Source organism: Populus nigra, chromosome 3, assembly GCF_951802175.1.
Source record: "Populus nigra chromosome 3, ddPopNigr1.1, whole genome shotgun sequence".
NCBI lineage: Eukaryota > Viridiplantae > Streptophyta > Magnoliopsida > Malpighiales > Salicaceae > Populus > Populus nigra.
The window spans coordinates 18,509,265-18,526,658 of NC_084854.1; the positions used below are offsets into that span (position 1 = coordinate 18,509,265).

At 31.2% G+C, this 17,394-nt stretch overlaps 2 protein-coding genes across 4 annotated transcripts; both read left to right on the forward strand.

Moving 5' to 3' along the window:
• The first annotated feature begins 439 nt into the window (after positions 1-439).
• Positions 440-2,558, forward strand: LOC133690163 (WRKY DNA-binding transcription factor 70-like). Its single transcript, XM_062110379.1, has 3 exons — positions 440-928; positions 1,613-1,717; positions 1,818-2,558. Exons 1-3 carry the CDS (start codon positions 576-578, stop codon positions 2,359-2,361), a joined length of 1,002 nt encoding a protein of 333 aa, XP_061966363.1. The 5' UTR covers positions 440-575; the 3' UTR covers positions 2,362-2,558.
• A 9,923-nt stretch (positions 2,559-12,481) lies between these two features.
• LOC133690075 (uncharacterized) lies at positions 12,482-16,910 on the forward strand. 3 transcript variants are annotated; one of them, XM_062110232.1, is made up of 5 exons: positions 12,485-12,993; positions 13,342-14,275; positions 14,534-14,629; positions 14,766-14,902; positions 16,288-16,910. In XM_062110232.1, exons 1-5 carry the CDS (start codon positions 12,752-12,754, stop codon positions 16,409-16,411), a joined length of 1,533 nt encoding a protein of 510 aa, XP_061966216.1. In that variant the 5' UTR covers positions 12,485-12,751; the 3' UTR covers positions 16,412-16,910. The 3 variants fall into 3 exon arrangements, with proteins under 3 accessions (XP_061966217.1, XP_061966216.1, XP_061966218.1); XM_062110234.1 differs by having other exon boundaries at positions 12,853-12,993; positions 13,227-14,275; XM_062110233.1 differs by lacking the exon at positions 16,288-16,910 and having other exon boundaries at positions 12,482-12,993; positions 14,733-14,902.
• The last annotated feature ends 484 nt before the right edge of the window (positions 16,911-17,394 follow it).

Below are 17,394 nucleotides of genomic sequence, written 5' to 3' on the forward strand. Positions count from 1 at the left end.
TTAACTTTTATTAATTTTCTTAAATATGACAAGTCAATATAAAATGTGTGATCAATGAATGTTGATTTTAAAAAAAATCTTAATTTAAGAAAAAAGGGGGTTATTATTGGTATTTTAGTACATTCAAAAACGTAACTAGCCCCACTTGAAAAATTTTCCACGAGAGTGACGCAGTGTTAGTGACATCACAAGGTGACATCAGGAAACAATCGTAAGCGTGTAACAGTACCTCACGCGCTCCTTGTATGACGTGTAGAAAAGACAAGGGTATTATGCTGATATAATCCCTCTAGATTCCACGTATTCCGCGCTATTCAAGAGCGTGCATACAAGCGCGCGTGGTATTGTAAAATAAAATGGATGTGGAATTTTCCTCCCAGGTTCCTTCAATCTTCCTTGCATTTGCCTCAGCAAAAAGAAATGAACTCCCCTACATAAAGGGATTTCCTGAGCTCCGTTTCTGGTTTACTACTAAGCCTTAGGAGAAGAGAGATCGGTTCTTGACACGCACCACTCCCCTCCCCCCATAAAAAAAACCAAAAAAAAAAAAAAAAGAAGAAACAAGAGAGAAAAAGATGGAGTCTTCTTGGCCTGAGAATTTACCCTCAAATAGAAAGAAGGTAATCGATGAGCTACTTAGAGGTCAAGAAATTGCAAAAAAACTTAAATTTGTAATGAGTAAATCCACAGGGGACGATGAGTCTATGTCTGCTGAGAATCTTGTCAGGGAAATCATGAATTCTTTCAATAGTACTCTTTCTATATTGAATGGAGGTGGGTATGATGACGATGTCTCTCAAACTCCAGCAACTACAAAAGTGTGTTCACCTCGTTGGGATGGCCGCAAGTTATCAGAGGATTCCGGGGAGAGTAGCAAGAGCACTGCCGCTGTGAAGGTTAAGGACAGGAGAGGATGCTACAAGAGAAGGTAATTCTTAATATATATAGTGTATTTATGTCAACTTAATTACTTACCAAGTAGAGCTTAGTAGAAAACAACTAGGGATAAGTTTAAACGATAATCTGGCCCTTTTATCTGGGTTCATCAAGATTCTCCGGTTCGAATCTTTTCTTTCTTTCTTTTTAAAAATTAGAATGAGAAAGCAATTTAGTTCCAAGCTTGAGGATCCTTGCTGTTTTCTTGGTTAATTAGAAAGATTTTAGACATCTATCAGTCTCCTTAAGAAAGAAAAAACAAAGATCTCGATCGAGATGGTAGATGGGATAGTTTTACCCTTGATGTGCTGTGTTGCTTGTAATTTTTACTTCTTTTAGACTAAAGTCCCATTGTTCTTGCTTAAAGAAAAAGAAAAAAGAACACAAGTTGATAGTTCGGACAGCACGATGGCATCTCTGCTTTTGAGTGGACAATATATATATTGGTTCTATTTGTTATTCTTAAGAGAAAAGGTAGTTGCATATTTTTATTTAATTATTTTACAACTTGTAAGAATAAATAATATACTAAAACTAAGGTAAGTAATCGATTCCATATATAAAAAAGCAATGATCTCTGCATTACGATGACTCTTTTTTAACTACAATTTTTTTTTTTGTTTGGTGCTGCATCGACCTAACTATGAAATTGGATCTACTTGTTAATTACCTGCAGAAGAAGCTCTCACTCATGGACAAATGAGACCTCCACTCTAACCGACGATGGCCATGCATGGAGAAAATATGGACAGAAAATGATCCTTAATGCCAAATTTCCAAGGTAATATTAATATTGGTATAGCTAGAATCAACACGTTAATTAATTAATCTCAATTATTGTTCATATTTTCCAATATATATACCCTTGTTGTGGCTTGCAGGAACTACTACAGGTGCACCCACAAGTTCGACCAACATTGCCAAGCAACCAAGCAAGTGCAGAGAGTCGAAGATGAACCCCCTTTATACCGCACAACATATCACGGATATCACACATGCAAGAACTTGCTGAAGGCTTCTGATCAATTTGTCTTGGACCCGATTGATCACTTCCATACAGATTCTTCCACTCTTATGAGCTTCAACAACAGCAGCAATCACCACCAGATGATGACAAACAAACAAAACCACCCATTCTTTACCACATCCTTCCAATCAATAAAACAGGAATATTACAACAAGGAGGACAATGACATGCCAGGTTATGATCCAACGATCCACAATAACCAAGCATTATCCTCCGATTATCTCTTGCCAACTGACGACCATGATCGCATCTCTACTTTTGATCATGGAGATCTGATTTCTGGGGTCAACTCATCTTGCACCACCAGTTCACATAGCTTAGACATTGATAGCATCATGGCGGAATCTGTTGGTTTCGGTGACGGCGGTGATGTTTTAGGATTTGAATTTTGTGGATAATTTCGGTGCATAATTATATATTGCAGCCTCTTTGTATTTTCCATGTACAAATTAAGATCAGTACTAGAACGTACGAACCATGTAGCTGTACTGTATCATAGGAGTTGAATATCTTTCTTGTGTAGTTGAAATTTGCCTTGAAATTAAGAAAATAATCGGGGCCAGTACTTTTCAGTCTCGATCATTTGAATTTCTAAGTAGAGAGAGAGAATCCCCATGCTTTTCTACCAAGGAAATTATTGAATGGCTATATCAACAATAAACATAAAGGTGTCTTCTATTATCTGATAGTCAGTTCTCAAATAAAAGACAATTTAAAAAAATCACATAAAATTGATTGAGAATTTTTATTTCATAATAAATTAATATCACAACAAAGAAACAAATACATACTTCAAATTTCAACATCAAGAACAAATCAATACATCTTAATTAGATAAATCAAAATCAAAATCAGTCCGCATTCATCCAACCTCATCACGAGTTGTAAAATAAATTTAAGGTTGAATTCACCGCATAATAGTATGAAGCTCAACACTTCAATATTTTATCATAATACACATCAAAAACATCAAAATCAACTACATGTTAAAAATTATTCACATATAAATATTTCATCATAATATTCATAAAAATTAATAACATGTTAAAAAATATTTAAAAAAAATACTAAAAAGAAAAATCTATTCATTTGCATCCATCAAGAGACATTAATTACTCGAAATTCTTAAATATTAATCTCTATTCATAGATTCATCACTAAATTAGAAATATATTACATGCCAACGATAACTTTGTGAATTAAAAATACACGGATGGCACAACCATTTACACTTTAGCATGACACAATGAGCAGTAATCATTTTTTACTCAAAATTTTGATTTCAAATTAAATAATAATAATAATTAAAAATATCTTTCATAGTGAAACAATATCTGACATTTAAAAATAATTATTTCTTCAAAACAAATTGCAGGAGCAGCATGATTTGATAAATGATAATAACCCCTTAAATGACTTGAGTGTGAAGTGACTATTTAGGAATGTGAATGAGGATTTATTTGAAAGTTTTTTTGCTTCAAAATATATTAAAAAAATATATGTTTTATTTTTTATAATTTATTTTTTATATAAATACATCAAAACAATCTAAAAATTTTTAAAAAATCAAAAATAAATAAAACAATGTTGAACTACAACACCAAATAAGAACAGAAGATGAAGACAGAGATGTAACATGATTCAAACTGTACTATAGTTTGTCCCTCATGTTTAACTACTTTTGAGAAGTTTGAGTTTAACTATTGTATTTGTAGTAATAATAATAATAATATTTTATTTTTATTATTATTAATTTACTACTACAATGTTCAATGCTCTGTTATTGTGAGATAATATTGTTTTTGGAAAATGTTAACAAGTTTACCTGGATAAAGTTGTTAATATCACAGTCAACAAGTCAATTTATTAATGTAATATTAGATAATTTAATACCTAATTTCAATAAATTAACATGTTAATTATTATATATTACCATGAGTATTGACATGGTTCTCGACAAGTTGGCTTTGTTTAATAAAAATTTATTTGATTTTTATTTTTTATACAAATAAACAAAAATACCTTTTGACTTCAATTGTTTTTGGATTATTTTTTAAAAGTTGATTAAATTTTCATCATCATCATCATCTATGAAAAAATTCAATTGAAAATAATAAAATATAAATGTTTTAAAAATAAACTTTGTTTAATACTAACGGCCAAATCAAACGGAGGGATAATATTTGCTCGAAATATGATAGTTTAAGGATAAAAGTGACCAAAATTAATAACACATGTCTCATTTTTCCACAACTCCAATAATTCAGAGCACAAAATGCCATTAAAGGGAAGCTTGGATTCATTATTTTATGAAAAATAGATTAAGATATTTCAAACTTTAATTTGAAATTCAGTGATATACTTAGTGACCGGTGAAAGAGACCATGTTCAAATCCTAGGATAATCGTATGAGAGAATATATTTAATTATTCTGAAAGTATTAGGTTGATGTAGAGGATGTGTTTTTGCCATAGATTTGAAACTCTTTCTAATCTGACAGGTTAATTTAGAATTCAGCCAGCTTGAGACTGAAACCAAGCATAGAACCAAGTAGGGTTGAAGAAAAACTAAGAAAATAAAAAATTCAGTGTAACTTGATGGGTTGATCCAGCAAAGCCTGGTAAAAAACTTAATTACAATCCATTGATTTTTATTTTTTGTGTATAACTAAAACAAATTTATTTTGAATTTAAAAAAATCTGTACAACCCGGTAAAAACCCGGCCGGCCATTGATAGAGGTCTAAAAATGGTTTTTATGATATTCTTTTGTAGACTTCTTTTTATTGCATGGCAGAGTAATGATGGTTTGCTCGGAATTAAATAAAAACTAAGACTGACAATAGTGACAAAATTTGAAAGATTCACTTAGAGATTTTTTCCACGGATGGGTTGGTTGTTGAAATATATACATCAAGCAACTATTCTTGGATAGATTTTTCTTCGTGGAGCGTTTGAGATTGTAATATTAATTGTTTTTAAAGTAATTTTTATTTAAAATATAAAAATAAATAGAGTCTACCTTGTTTCACACCAGTAACAATGTGTTGCACGTGATGATTTAATTGATGAAAAAGAAATCATTCTAAGTTACATATTGATATTCTCTATTTATTTAAATGGATATTTTTGTCAATTTGTATTATAATTATCACATATTACACACGTTACTATTAACAAAGACGAGTAATTCATGTGTTTAAGAAGATAATAATGATATGTTCCATAGTCAGGAAAACTAAAATTAGAATAATCCAACCATCTAGATGTTGGTCATTAATAAGAGTTTAGGACCAAGATGTTTGTTCTCTCTATGATCTCAGGTTCGAGCCATGTGGTTGCTTATATAATAGTTACTGGAGACTTAGATGGTCGTTAACTTCAGGGCTTATAAGATTAGTCGAGGTGCGCGTAAACTGACCCAGATACCCACATTAAACTTAAAAAAAATTGAAATAATCCACCATTCAATGCCTTAGGCTAAAGCAATCAATCACTCGTTCGAACCCTACTCAATGATTTTTGTCTTTGCTGACAAAAGAAAGAGCTGTTGGTGGAGAAGGATAGAGAACTTTGACGTGGAAATAGATAAATGCTGAAATAGAACGTGCCCCATGGTTAAAGACAGGAGAAAAGGAAAGCGTACGGATGATGAGTGGGACGTTTATTTTTACATTTTTAAAATAATTTATTTATTTAAAATTAAAATTTTTAGATGTTTTCAAATTATTTTTGATATGTTGATATTGAAAATAATTTTTAAAAAATAAAAAATTATCATGTTAATATATTTTTAAATAAAAAACATTTAAAAATAATTGCTATATCATTTTTAAAAATCACTAAAATAGACGTGTTTGTAGTGAAAGAGAAGCACCACATGGGAGTACGTGCCCCAAGGTTCAAGACAGAAGAAAATGGAATACGGGCCCACGGTTAAAGAAAGGAGAAAAGAGAGTAATGTTTATTTTTATGTTTTAAAAATATTTTAAAAAAATTAATATTTTTTATGTTTTAGATTATTTTAGAGTGTTAATAATAAAAATAATTTTTTTAAAATAAAAATTATTATTTTAATATATTTTTAAATAAAAATCCCTTTACAAAATTATTGGAAGAACATTCTGAGACACCACCAATATAAACATGTCTTGCAGTGAAAGAGAAACACCACATGCAATACGTGCCCCGAGGTTAAAGACAGGAGAAAAAGGAGGCATGTTTATTTTTTTAAAAAAATAATTTTTAAATTAATAATCTTTTATGTTTTTGGATTATTTTATAATATTTATAAAAAAATTAAAAAAAAATCAAAAATATTTTTATATACTTTTAAATATAAAACATTTTTAAAAAATAATCATTTGTACACTCCAAGCATCACCGAAATGGACGAGTGAAAGAGAAACAGCACATGGAAAGCCATGAGGTAGTTTCATATCAATGTGGAAAGTAACTAAACGACAATGAAGAAATGCATAATCTTTTCCGGTCACTGTCAAATCAGTCCAGCTTTAAAGGCCTGCCTGGAAAATTTAGCAAGGAGGAGCGTGTGAACGCATCCATTTTTTCCGAACAGTATCTTCCTTTCATCTTCCACCCCCGTGGAATTTAGATTAATGAGAGGGTCTCATTTTTTTTCTTTTTTTCTTTTTTTTTTTCTATATAAAAGACAAGCTGATTGAGAAAGGAGTTTGCTAGCCACTCCAGCTCATTTGTTCGCATTACAAGGCAGATATTTTTCTCGAGCAGCTTCGTTAACTCTTCCAATGGCACCTGGTACTGTCACATCTCTCTACACAACAACGTTTCGAGGACATCATTTATAAGATGCAAGACAGACAAACGTTTGAACTTGAGGTTGTGTCCCAAAGATGGAAGGAATTTCTTCCCTTTTCTCTGTACTAGGATTCAAGTTTTATTATATATATATGTTTGTCACCTCGTGATGTTTTATATATTTATTAGACTTGTTGGATATTTAGTGAATCTGAAAATTAATTATAATGCATGTAAATGAGTCCAAATATTCCAGATTAAAAGAAAAAAGATAATCGAACGTTTTATATGTTATTTTCATGCTGAGGCTATGCTTAAGCCCGTTTTAGAATATAGTTTTTAGAATAATTTGCAAATATAGTTTTGTGTTTTTTATTTGAATAAAAAATCATCAAAACAATGACTGGATGGACCAGAACCTAACAACAAAGGGCTAAGATGGAAATGTTATATTTTATGGGGATCATTACGTACAAAAATGCTATTCGTTTTTGAAATATAATGATAGTTAATTTAATGCTGTAAAAATATGATTTTTCTCCTAATAAAAATATTGATTTAACAATTTATGAACTCCTAACAAAACTAGTTTTATTTTTTAAAAAGATATAAAAATATTTGAATTAAAAAAAAAACTACATTATGATACATCGTTACGCCCCAATATGCATTTAAAAAATAAACTAGTACATGATGAACATTAACTTTTTGATTGTCTGTCATTTACGGGAAAGAAATGATATTAATAAAAATGTAAAGTTTATTTTTAACATTCTAATATTAAAACAACAAAAAAATCAAAGCAGGAATATATAGTAGTGTTTCAAATCAATCAAAAGATTGATTCATGTTTGGTTAACCTGCCCTTTTCTTTTAAGTACTGTCCTCCATTTTTTTTGTTTTTTCAATCTTATCTCTTTCCACCTTTAAATCATTACGCTGTCCTTGAGGTTCTTTACACGTCGTCTAGTCAGAAATTTTAGTTCGTGGGAAAGATATAGGTAGAAGATTCAATATAGATTAAAGTTAGATTCTTCTAGCGTATTTGGCAGTGTGGTTGCGGATGCTTTTCAAATAATTTTTTGTATCAAAATACATGTTAACGATGTTTTTTCATTTTTTAAAAATTATTTTTGATATCAGCACATCAAAACGATCCAAAAGTTACAAATCATATTAAATTTTAGCAAAAAAAAAAAATTTCAAATTTTTTGGGAACGCGGCCGCAGCCACGTTCCCAAACGGTGCCTTCATCCAAATTATACTGCGGCTCAAGTTAAAGTTTTCTTTGATGTAAAAAGATATTTAAATATTATTATTTTTTATCAAATAAATAAAGATTTAACTCATGAAAAGATTCACTTTTAAAATTTAAAAATAACTTGGATAACTTATAAATATATAATTTAACTAAAAAAAATTTACCATGACATATTTTTTTTAATATTAAGATAATAACATATTAGATTGATTTAGATCAACTCGGATTACCATATCAAATTTATTACCTGGATTATAAGATTATAATAACTCATAGAAAGTAAATTAAAACAAATAATAAAGTATAATTTCTACTCAATTTAATATTAAATGATGAAATTAAAAAAAATTAAAACCTAAAAAACAATTCAAGTTAACTTGTAAAACTTGCGATCCGGGTTATAAGACCAAGATAACTGTATAGAAAGCAAACCAAAGTAAATTATGAATGAATGATGCTTTGTGAGGAGGTGTATAGTAAATCCGCCTTCTCCTTTAGTTTTTCTAAGATAACAATATATTAGATTAAATTGGGTTAACCCGAGTTAACATGATAAATTCATGACCCGGGACTATGATAACTTTATAGAAAGCAAATTAAATTAAATTATGAAGCCCAATTCCCAATTAATCCAATGTTAAAGGATGAAATTAATTTTTTAAAAAAAAAATAACTTAAAAAAACCCGAGTTAACCTGTCAAACCTACAATCCAGGTCATAAGATCAAGATAACTTCATTGAAAACAAATTACAAATTCCAATTACAACTTAATGAGAAATAAATTTTAAAAAACATAAAAAAACTACTCGTGTCGTGCTCATGTCAATCCGTCAAACAAATGACCTAAGTCATGAGACCGAGATAGCCTCGTAGAAAGAAAATAAGAAAATGACATGATTTATCTCAAGTTAACTTTTTAAATCTGTGACTCTAGTCAGGAGATTGATATAACCCCATATAAAGCAAATCATAACAAATTATAAAACTCAATTTTTAATCAACCATGTCAAATCTAACGTTCAGTTATGAAATTTATAAATATTTTAATTAGCAAAATGATACAACGGATTAACCTGTTAAACACTATTTTTGAGTTATGAGGTCGGGATAGCCTTATAAAAGACAAACCAAAACAAATGATGAAGTTTAATTCTCAATTAAACATAATATTAAATGATGAAATTATAGAAAAAAAAAGTCAATTAAAAAAAATTAAGTTAACCGGATTAACTCACCAAACTCACAATCTAGGTCATATAACGTGAATAACTCAATAAAAAACAAATCCAATATTGAAGGACCCATGATCCGAGTCATGAGACCAAAATAATCTCTTAGAAAAAAATTAAAAAAAGAACCCAATTTAACTAGGGTAAAAAAACCAAAACTTGCGATCTTGATCATGAAACTAAGATATACTCATAAAAAGCAAATCAAAACAGAGTATGAAGTTCAATTCACAATTGATCAAATGTTGAATGATTAAATTAGAAAAAATTAATTAAAAAAGGACACAAAAATGACCCGAGTCACTCGGGTTAACCCATTAAATACTATTCTCGAGCATGAGGTCAGAATAACCTAATAGAAAACAAACAAAATAAATTATGAAACCTAATTCTAAATCAACCCAATATTAAAAAAAATTAAGAAAAAAAAATCAATTCAATTGATTAACCGTCAAACACATGATATATGCATTATGAGAATGAGATAACTTAATAAAAATTAATATTAAAAAATAAAATTATATATAAAAAATCAAAGAAACAATATAAAAAAAACATTATTTTAATGAATAGTGCTTTGTGAGGAGGGGTATAATAAATGCCCCTCCTCTTTATTTTTTTTTAATAAAACTAAATGTTTTTAGATAAGAATTAAAAAAAACCTTTTAATTACTTATTCACTATATGATTTCTTATAAAAAAAAAATGCCGTCTTACAAGCTAAAAACAAATGCAAGAGCTTAATTCATTTAACAGAAATTAAATTAAAGTACATAGTAAATAAATAAATAAATACTAAATTTATATTGATAAATATCAAGGACAATAAGGGAATGAACAGGAATTGCGTTCTAGTTGTCTATTTTTTTTTTTTTTTAACATTCTCGATATTAGATTGGGCAGCATAAAATCTTTATTTAATTTGAAAAAAGTACTAGCCACATAATTTCATAAAGAAAGATAACAGAAAAAAATCTATGTTATATTTTTTAATAAAATTGTTAAACCTAAGTCAATTCCAGCTAAATAAAATACAATATACTTGAATTGATCTAGCCCACGCATTCCAGTTACCAGGGTGTTTGGATTCTGGGGGCAAGCAAGGAACTGATCAAGTGTTCTTCCGGGAATTATTTTATAATTTTCACATGAAGATCAAAAGTCAGTCTTAAAGATACAACTTGTTTTTTAAAATATACTTCTCCCCCTTGTTTTAGCTGAGCTTGGGCCTGGTCAATATAACCCCGCAAGGGTCCATTTAGTGTGAGCGGTAATCTTTCAGGGGCATTTTCGAATATAACCAAAGAAACTTGCTAAAAACCTAATTTGTCATCCACCACTCCTTCAAGTCCAATGCCCCTAATTTAAGGTGAGGATTAAGCTTTTGTTATTGTCTTAAGTCCTAAGTAATTGCTTTTTGGTCTTAATAATTATTTTTTTCTTTAATAAGTAAACGTACATGTATCAGTTTAGACAAGATTTTAATATGTAAGCACAACAAGTATATTTTTATCATTAAAAAAATATGAAGCAGTTTACCTTAAGTTAGATGTTTTCGGGTGATTTTTACATTTTTTTAAATATAATTAGCCCCTTACCAAAAAGTTTTAAAAAATCAGTTAAAGTTTCTAATTACCATTATTTTTTTTATTTTAATTCATTTTATAAATTTGCTTCTCAAGATGTCCCTCGTGGTAAAAACATTCAAGTTAGATAGTTTTAGAAATACTAGTTTGAATCTTCATGCTTCATTGTGAGATGAAGCAAAAATATTTCTCAATGCAAAAAAGACGCAAGCATTGTTACTATTTTTTACCATCAAGAAAAATTGTACTTGCAAACTAAAAAGTTTATATATACGTTCAATAAAATAAATCAACATTATATATGCTAATAAATAATAACAAATATGCTTTTTTAAGTAAATATTGAGTCATGAAGTTAAGATAATTATGATATTTCTTAAAAAAAAGGCTAAACTAAATCAAGCATATAACTTTAAGTTATTATTAGCATAACAAAAAAAGAGGCTAAACTAAATCAAGCATATAACTTTAAGTTATTATTAACATAACAAGAATCCCATATAAAGTCAACCAAAACAAAACATCAAACTTAATCTCTAGCCAACTTAATGTGAAATGATCAAATTGAAAAAAAAAATTAATAAAAAAAAGACAACACTGTGGATAACTGTTGCAACCCACATTAATTGTGTTTTTCTCTTATTTTGTATTTCCATTATGTTTTAATATTTCTACAATCCCACATTGTCTTGTGCATTTATGATTTTAAACATCATTTTATAGTTTATCAAGGATTAATTTTGCAAAACTGAATTACAATTGTTGCTAAAAATAATAGTAAAAAAAATAAAAACCAAATTTTATATAAATAGCAAAGAGTTAGGTGCAAAAACTGAAGAGAGGATAAAGAGAAAAAAAATGAAAGAGTTGTTAAAGCCACACAAGAGGGCCTTTATTTCATGTGCCACTGGATAAAAAAGCCCTTGTCGTGATAATTTCATTGGTACCATGAAAGATCATGTCTAGAGCTTGATGGTGGTTGCATATGCCATAATAGTCCTATTGTCTTTTTAACTTGTTGACACGTATGTTACAAGTGTTAATCATGTTTTCTTTATCTGTTCAATCTAGTATTTAAGAGTTGGATATTTATTTCAGATTTAAATTTGGTTTTAAAAGCTTCAATTATTTTAAATTTATAATATTAAATTTTAATCATGCCTAATCAAGTATTAACCAAATGTCAAAAAATTTCTAAACATCTTGAGAGTCTTATATCAAGCCAAACAAAACAAATTATCATGCTTAAAGATAAAAAAATTTAATATGAAATGATTAAATAAAAACTACAAAAATATAAGGATTATTTTAAAAAAGTAGAGAGAGTGAAAAAAAGAAGAAGATAGACGTTTCATTGTTGGTATAAATAATAAAACAATTTAAATATTTAAATATTTTTTTTATAATTTATAATTTGTAATGTGGTTCACAAATACAAAATATTTCATGGTGCACAAAATTAAATATTTATATTCTATTAATTATTTTATAGGCTCATTTAAAAACAAAAACATAGACATAATAAAGAGATAGGTAATAAAACATATATCACACCTAAAAATAATAAAAATATCTTTATTTAAAATTTATATCTTCTATTTATATCTTTTTTAAAAATAACTAAAAAAATTAGTAATAGATCACCATAAAATTTCTCCACCAAATACAACCCAGTAGTTAAGCACATGAGCAAGTGAAGGCAAATAAAATCAGTTGTAATTGAAGGCGAGGCCTTACCGAGCCCAGATCAAACAGCAAACAGCCCTTTTCAGGTCCAGTGTTATTATCAACATTGTAACTGGTCCGGTGCTGGTCAACTGTTCTGGTGGTACCATCCTTACCGATCAAAACGCCGACCATCAGTGTTCTACAGAGATTGGAAACAAGCAGACAAAATCGAATTTGGAAAGAAAAACGAAAAAAAAAATTCAGAGATGGAACAAAGAGGAATTAGGGCTACTAAAACCTGTAGCCAAGGGTTTTGGATAAGCTTACTAGTGTTCTTATGCATGATCACAACAACACAAGTGGAGGGATCAATTCATGAGTACAGAAACGAAGCTTTTACTCCCAAGACAAATGCCTTCTTTTTCCATGGTGGTAGTGAAGGGCTCTATGCTTCTAAAGCTCCTCCTGATTCCTCTGCTACCACCCAATCAGGAAAATCTTTCATAAGGTAATTTTTATTTTCTTCTTTTTAAATAAAAAAAATAAAAATTCTTGCTTCTTTTCATTCACTTGTTAATTTCACTGTTCTCTTACTCAATTTTATGTTTTAATTTCTGGGTTTTTCTTAAATCTCTAGATATAGTAATTAGGGTTGTTATTTTTTAGGATAATGGCGTAAAATGGGTTTTTTTTTTGTGATTTCTTGATGTTAAGTACTGCCATTGTATTGAGAATTGTCAGATTTCAGTATTTGTGGATCCCACATGATGGACCGACGAGTATTGAACTCACTGAAATTTAGCCCTGTGATTGTTTTGGGTGTGTAAGGAAATGTGAATGTGGTTGTGAATTTTAGGTTTGAAGGAGTGACATTTAGGAGGACTAAAGAGTCGGCGAGTAGGCAAGAGGAAATGCAGCAGAGTACTGGAGTGGTTGAAGCAATCATACTTGATGTGAAAGATAGGAAGAGGATTGGAGGGGCATTTTTGAAGACTAATGCTATATGTTGTAATAGTACACTTGCGGAGACGGGTTCTTGCAAGTTAGGAGAGGTGATTTTACAGAAGAATCCAGATATTCCCAGCTGGCCGAGGGTTATCAAGACGCACTTTGCAGGAAAAAATGAAGAAGTGAAAATGGGGAGTGAGGAAGTTGAGATAAACAGTAAAGGAATGTATTACCTTTATTTTATGTTTTGTAACCCAGAATTGAAGGGGACATTGATTAATGGAAGGACTTTGTGGAAGAACCCGAATGGTTATTTGCCGGGAAAGATGACTCCTTTGATGACTGTCTTTGGAATTATGTCTTTAGCTTATCTTGTGCTTGGATTAGTATGGTTCTTAAGGTTTGTTCAATTCTGGAAGGGTATCACACAGTTGCATTACCATATTACAGCAGTTATTGCTCTTGGGATGTGTGAGATGGCTGTTTGGTATTTTGAATACGCCAATTTTAATTCTGCTGGATTGAGACCGATGGGTATTACATTGTGGGCTGTCACTTTCACCACTGTGAAGAAGACTCTATCCCGCCTTCTTCTTTTGGTTGTCTCGATGGGCTTTGGAGTGGTTAGGCCAACCCTCGGTAGCATAACATCAAAAGTGCTTGTTCTTGGTTTGGTATATTTTATTGCTTCTGAGGCATTCGAGCTCGTTGAACATCTTGGAAACATCAATGACTTTTCCAAGAAAACAAAGGTGTTTATGGTACTTCCAGTTGTTTTCCTAGATTCCTGCTTTATTCTCTGGATTTTCTCATCGCTATCAAAAACTTTAGAGAAGCTTCAGGTAATCTTCTCTTACCTTTCTTTCCAAAGTTTTAAGTAGTAATCACTGATGATGTCTCATTAATAAAATAAACCTCTGAGTTTGTGTGTTTGAGTGGGGATGGATGTACCTCTTGGTGCTGTTTACTGTGTGTGGACGCGTGAAAAATGGTTTGTGGGTGGTCTTTCTGCCATTGAATTGCTGGTTGCAATATCTTCTTATTGTGCTTTTGAAATGATTCCTCCTCTCTACTTTTTTGCCCTTGTTTTGTGGCCGCAGATGAGGAGAAACATGGCTAAGTTAGAACTGTACCGGAAGTTTACCAATGCCCTTGCAGTGTCTGTATTGCTCTCCATTGCCTGGATTGGTTTTGAGGTGATATTTATTTTCTTGTTCTGGATCCTAAATTAGTCATTCTTTGATCTTCACCTACAGATGAGATTTGATAGCTATATTATTTGCCGATGTATTTATTAAGAATACTCTTCCTCCTCGGGCCTATCTTGCTTAGCTATACTTCAATGCAACTGATCCACTAAGTGAGCTGTGGCAAGTTGCATGGGTCATCCCTGCTTTCTGGACTCTGCTTGCGTACTTTCTCTTGGTGGTGATATGTGTCCTCTGGGCTCCTTCACGCAACCCAACTAGGTACTTTGGCATCACCTTCACTTTTTTTGTTTTCTACTTTTGTGACTCAATGTCATGGATGCTGTGGGCTCATTTGCCCCTTTCCAATTCAAGCAGGACCTTGGTTCTTTTCTGTTGTTAGGGATATTGATATTGCTACTATTGTTCTGAATTGAATCCATGCTGTTTCATGAACTTGAAACTGATATGTATGTGAATTGAAGTTGTGCTAAATTTGTTGTCATATCAATCTGGCAAGTTGATGCTAATATTCATTTGTTGTTTTTGTTGTTCTCTGTTAACTTTTAAATTTCTGCATACTTCTTGCAAACTTATTTTTCTTTGTTCACTTCTCTCTCACTCTATCACAGCCATTTATACAGTTTCTGTAATAAAGAAGACTAAAGTAATATTTACGTATTTTATGTGTCATGGAAGATTGTAATTTTCACAAATCTAGACAGCAGATGAATTCAACAACTAGAGTGGGTCTTTGGAAACACTATATTTTTCATAAATTTAGACATGAATTGAGCAATTAGAGTGAGTCTGCTGTTGCATGAGATGCCATGTTAGGATAGTACTTCTATCCAAGTTTTGGAGGTAAGTTCTCGGAAGTTCTGGCTTCAAGAGTTGATCAGGGGGGGCAGTATATTATCCTTTTTGGAAATTAATTCTATGACTCTTACACTAAAATCCGGTGGTTATTCTATGGTATAGACAAAGTGGAAATCCCATGCCCAGAAAAGGAAAAAAAAAACAAAAAACTAGAAACAAAATCATTTCTTGTTTTTGTTGTTCCCTACTAACTGTTTAATCTCTGCTTGCTGCTTGCACTCGTCTTTCATTTTTTACATCTTTCTCTCTTCATTTATATGGTTTTCATAATAAAGAAGAGTAAAGATTTATGTATTTTACGGGTAGTGGAAGACCCATAATTTTCATTATAATAGACCGAAGATGAATTCAGTAATTAGAGTCAGACTGCTGATGGCTTGTAATTTCATAAATCTGGACAGAAGATGAATTCATTTATTAGAGGGAGTCTGCTGTTGCTTGAGATGCCTTTGTTAGCACCAAGGATAATATTATTATCTAAGTTTTAGGAAGTTCTGACTTCAAGAAATAATCACAAGCAGCATGTTCTCCTTTTGGAAAACAATAACATGAACTCGTACACAAAATTCTGTTGGTTCTTCTTTGATTTCTTGAAGTTAAAAAAACTATTAAGCATTTTGCCCTTACCCTTGGATTTTTTTACAAGGTGAGACGTTGACCATATGCATTGCCTATATTTTTGTCATATGAACCAAAATAGTAAAATTAGTCGTAGTAAATATGTTCTTAACAATGAATTGATAAATAGATATGTAAGATGCTGCTGCTAATTGGGGGTGCTCCTGCAGGTATGCATATTTAGAAGGGGAGGACTTTGATGAGGAGGGTATATCATTGACAACTGGGGATATCACGACGAAGCTGGAAAGGAATGCACTTGTTGAAGATCTTGAGGAGGATAAGCAAGAGTAGATGAATAATAACTAGTAAAGGTGAATCTGATTGGCGCTTAAGTTGCATATCCAGGTATTTGTCTGTAAATCTTGGTATGCAATTTGTGTTGTGTACAAAGCACCTGTGAATGAAGTACAGAGATAGAAGAGTTTGATACGAGTTAGATTTTAGGCGATGCACAAAGGAGAAATTGTTGGTCGGGCTCTTATATTACATGCATTGAGTTTATCACTGCTTTGAGAAATCCGCATATTGTGTTCAAAATCATCCTCGAAGTATGAAATCTCTCATCCCTAACCCCTGCAAGCTTGGAGAAGATACATACCATACCGTTTTTCTCTCTGTTCTATTTATTTTTGTTAAATTATCGCCGGGGTTTTCTGTTATGTGGCACCCCCAGATTCTTTCTTAATAGAGGGAAAGGAATGCTGGGCCTGGAAACCTGATGCTGCTGATTGAGGCCTCTAGAAACCTTCCTCCACGGCAATTCCTGACAATCAATTGCTGCTTTTTGACCTTATTGGGATTGTGATAAAGTTCAGTTAGAAAAGGTGAATCCTCGTGGAGATGGCTTAATTGTTAAGAATTTGTTTAGCTAAAAGGTGCATCTGTGGTCAGTTTCCTGCAGTGCTAGATGCAAACAATTCCATCTTCCAACTACTTTTGTCAAAACAAATATGAAAAGGATTCTGCTTCAAGGATGATGTGCAATGTGTGGACAGGTTCTCTTCGCCTGTAATTGGAGGTTTGGTTGCTTTAAATGTGTTGAAAATGCACACCTGTAAGATGTTGTGAGCATGGTTTACAATTCTGTTTCGGTTGTTTTTTTGAATTTTTTAATTAGAATTATACAAAGTTTTAAGACCCGGCCCGGTGGCCGGCCCGGTCTAAGGCCCGGGTTTCGGGTTTTGGCCGGGTCATCGGGTTTGACCGGATCGGCCGGGTCAATTCTTTTTTTTTTTTAAAATCAAAACGATGTCGTTTTAGTAAAAAAAAACAAA

Coding starts and splice junctions, on each gene's coding strand:
- LOC133690163 (XM_062110379.1), top strand. CDS start 576: ATGGAGTCTTCTTGGCCTGAGAATTTACCCTCAAATAGAAAGAAGGTA. Junction 929..1,612: donor AGAGGATGCTACAAGAGAAG/GTAATTCTTAAT, acceptor AATTACCTGCAG/AAGAAGCTCTCACTCATGGA. Junction 1,718..1,817: donor CTTAATGCCAAATTTCCAAG/GTAATATTAATA, acceptor TGTGGCTTGCAG/GAACTACTACAGGTGCACCC.
- LOC133690075 (XM_062110232.1), top strand. CDS start 12,752: ATGGAACAAAGAGGAATTAGGGCTACTAAAACCTGTAGCCAAGGGTTT. Junction 14,630..14,765: donor TTGCCTGGATTGGTTTTGAG/GTGATATTTATT, acceptor TATCTTGCTTAG/CTATACTTCAATGCAACTGA. Junction 14,903..16,287: donor CCTTCACGCAACCCAACTAG/GTACTTTGGCAT, acceptor GTGCTCCTGCAG/GTATGCATATTTAGAAGGGG.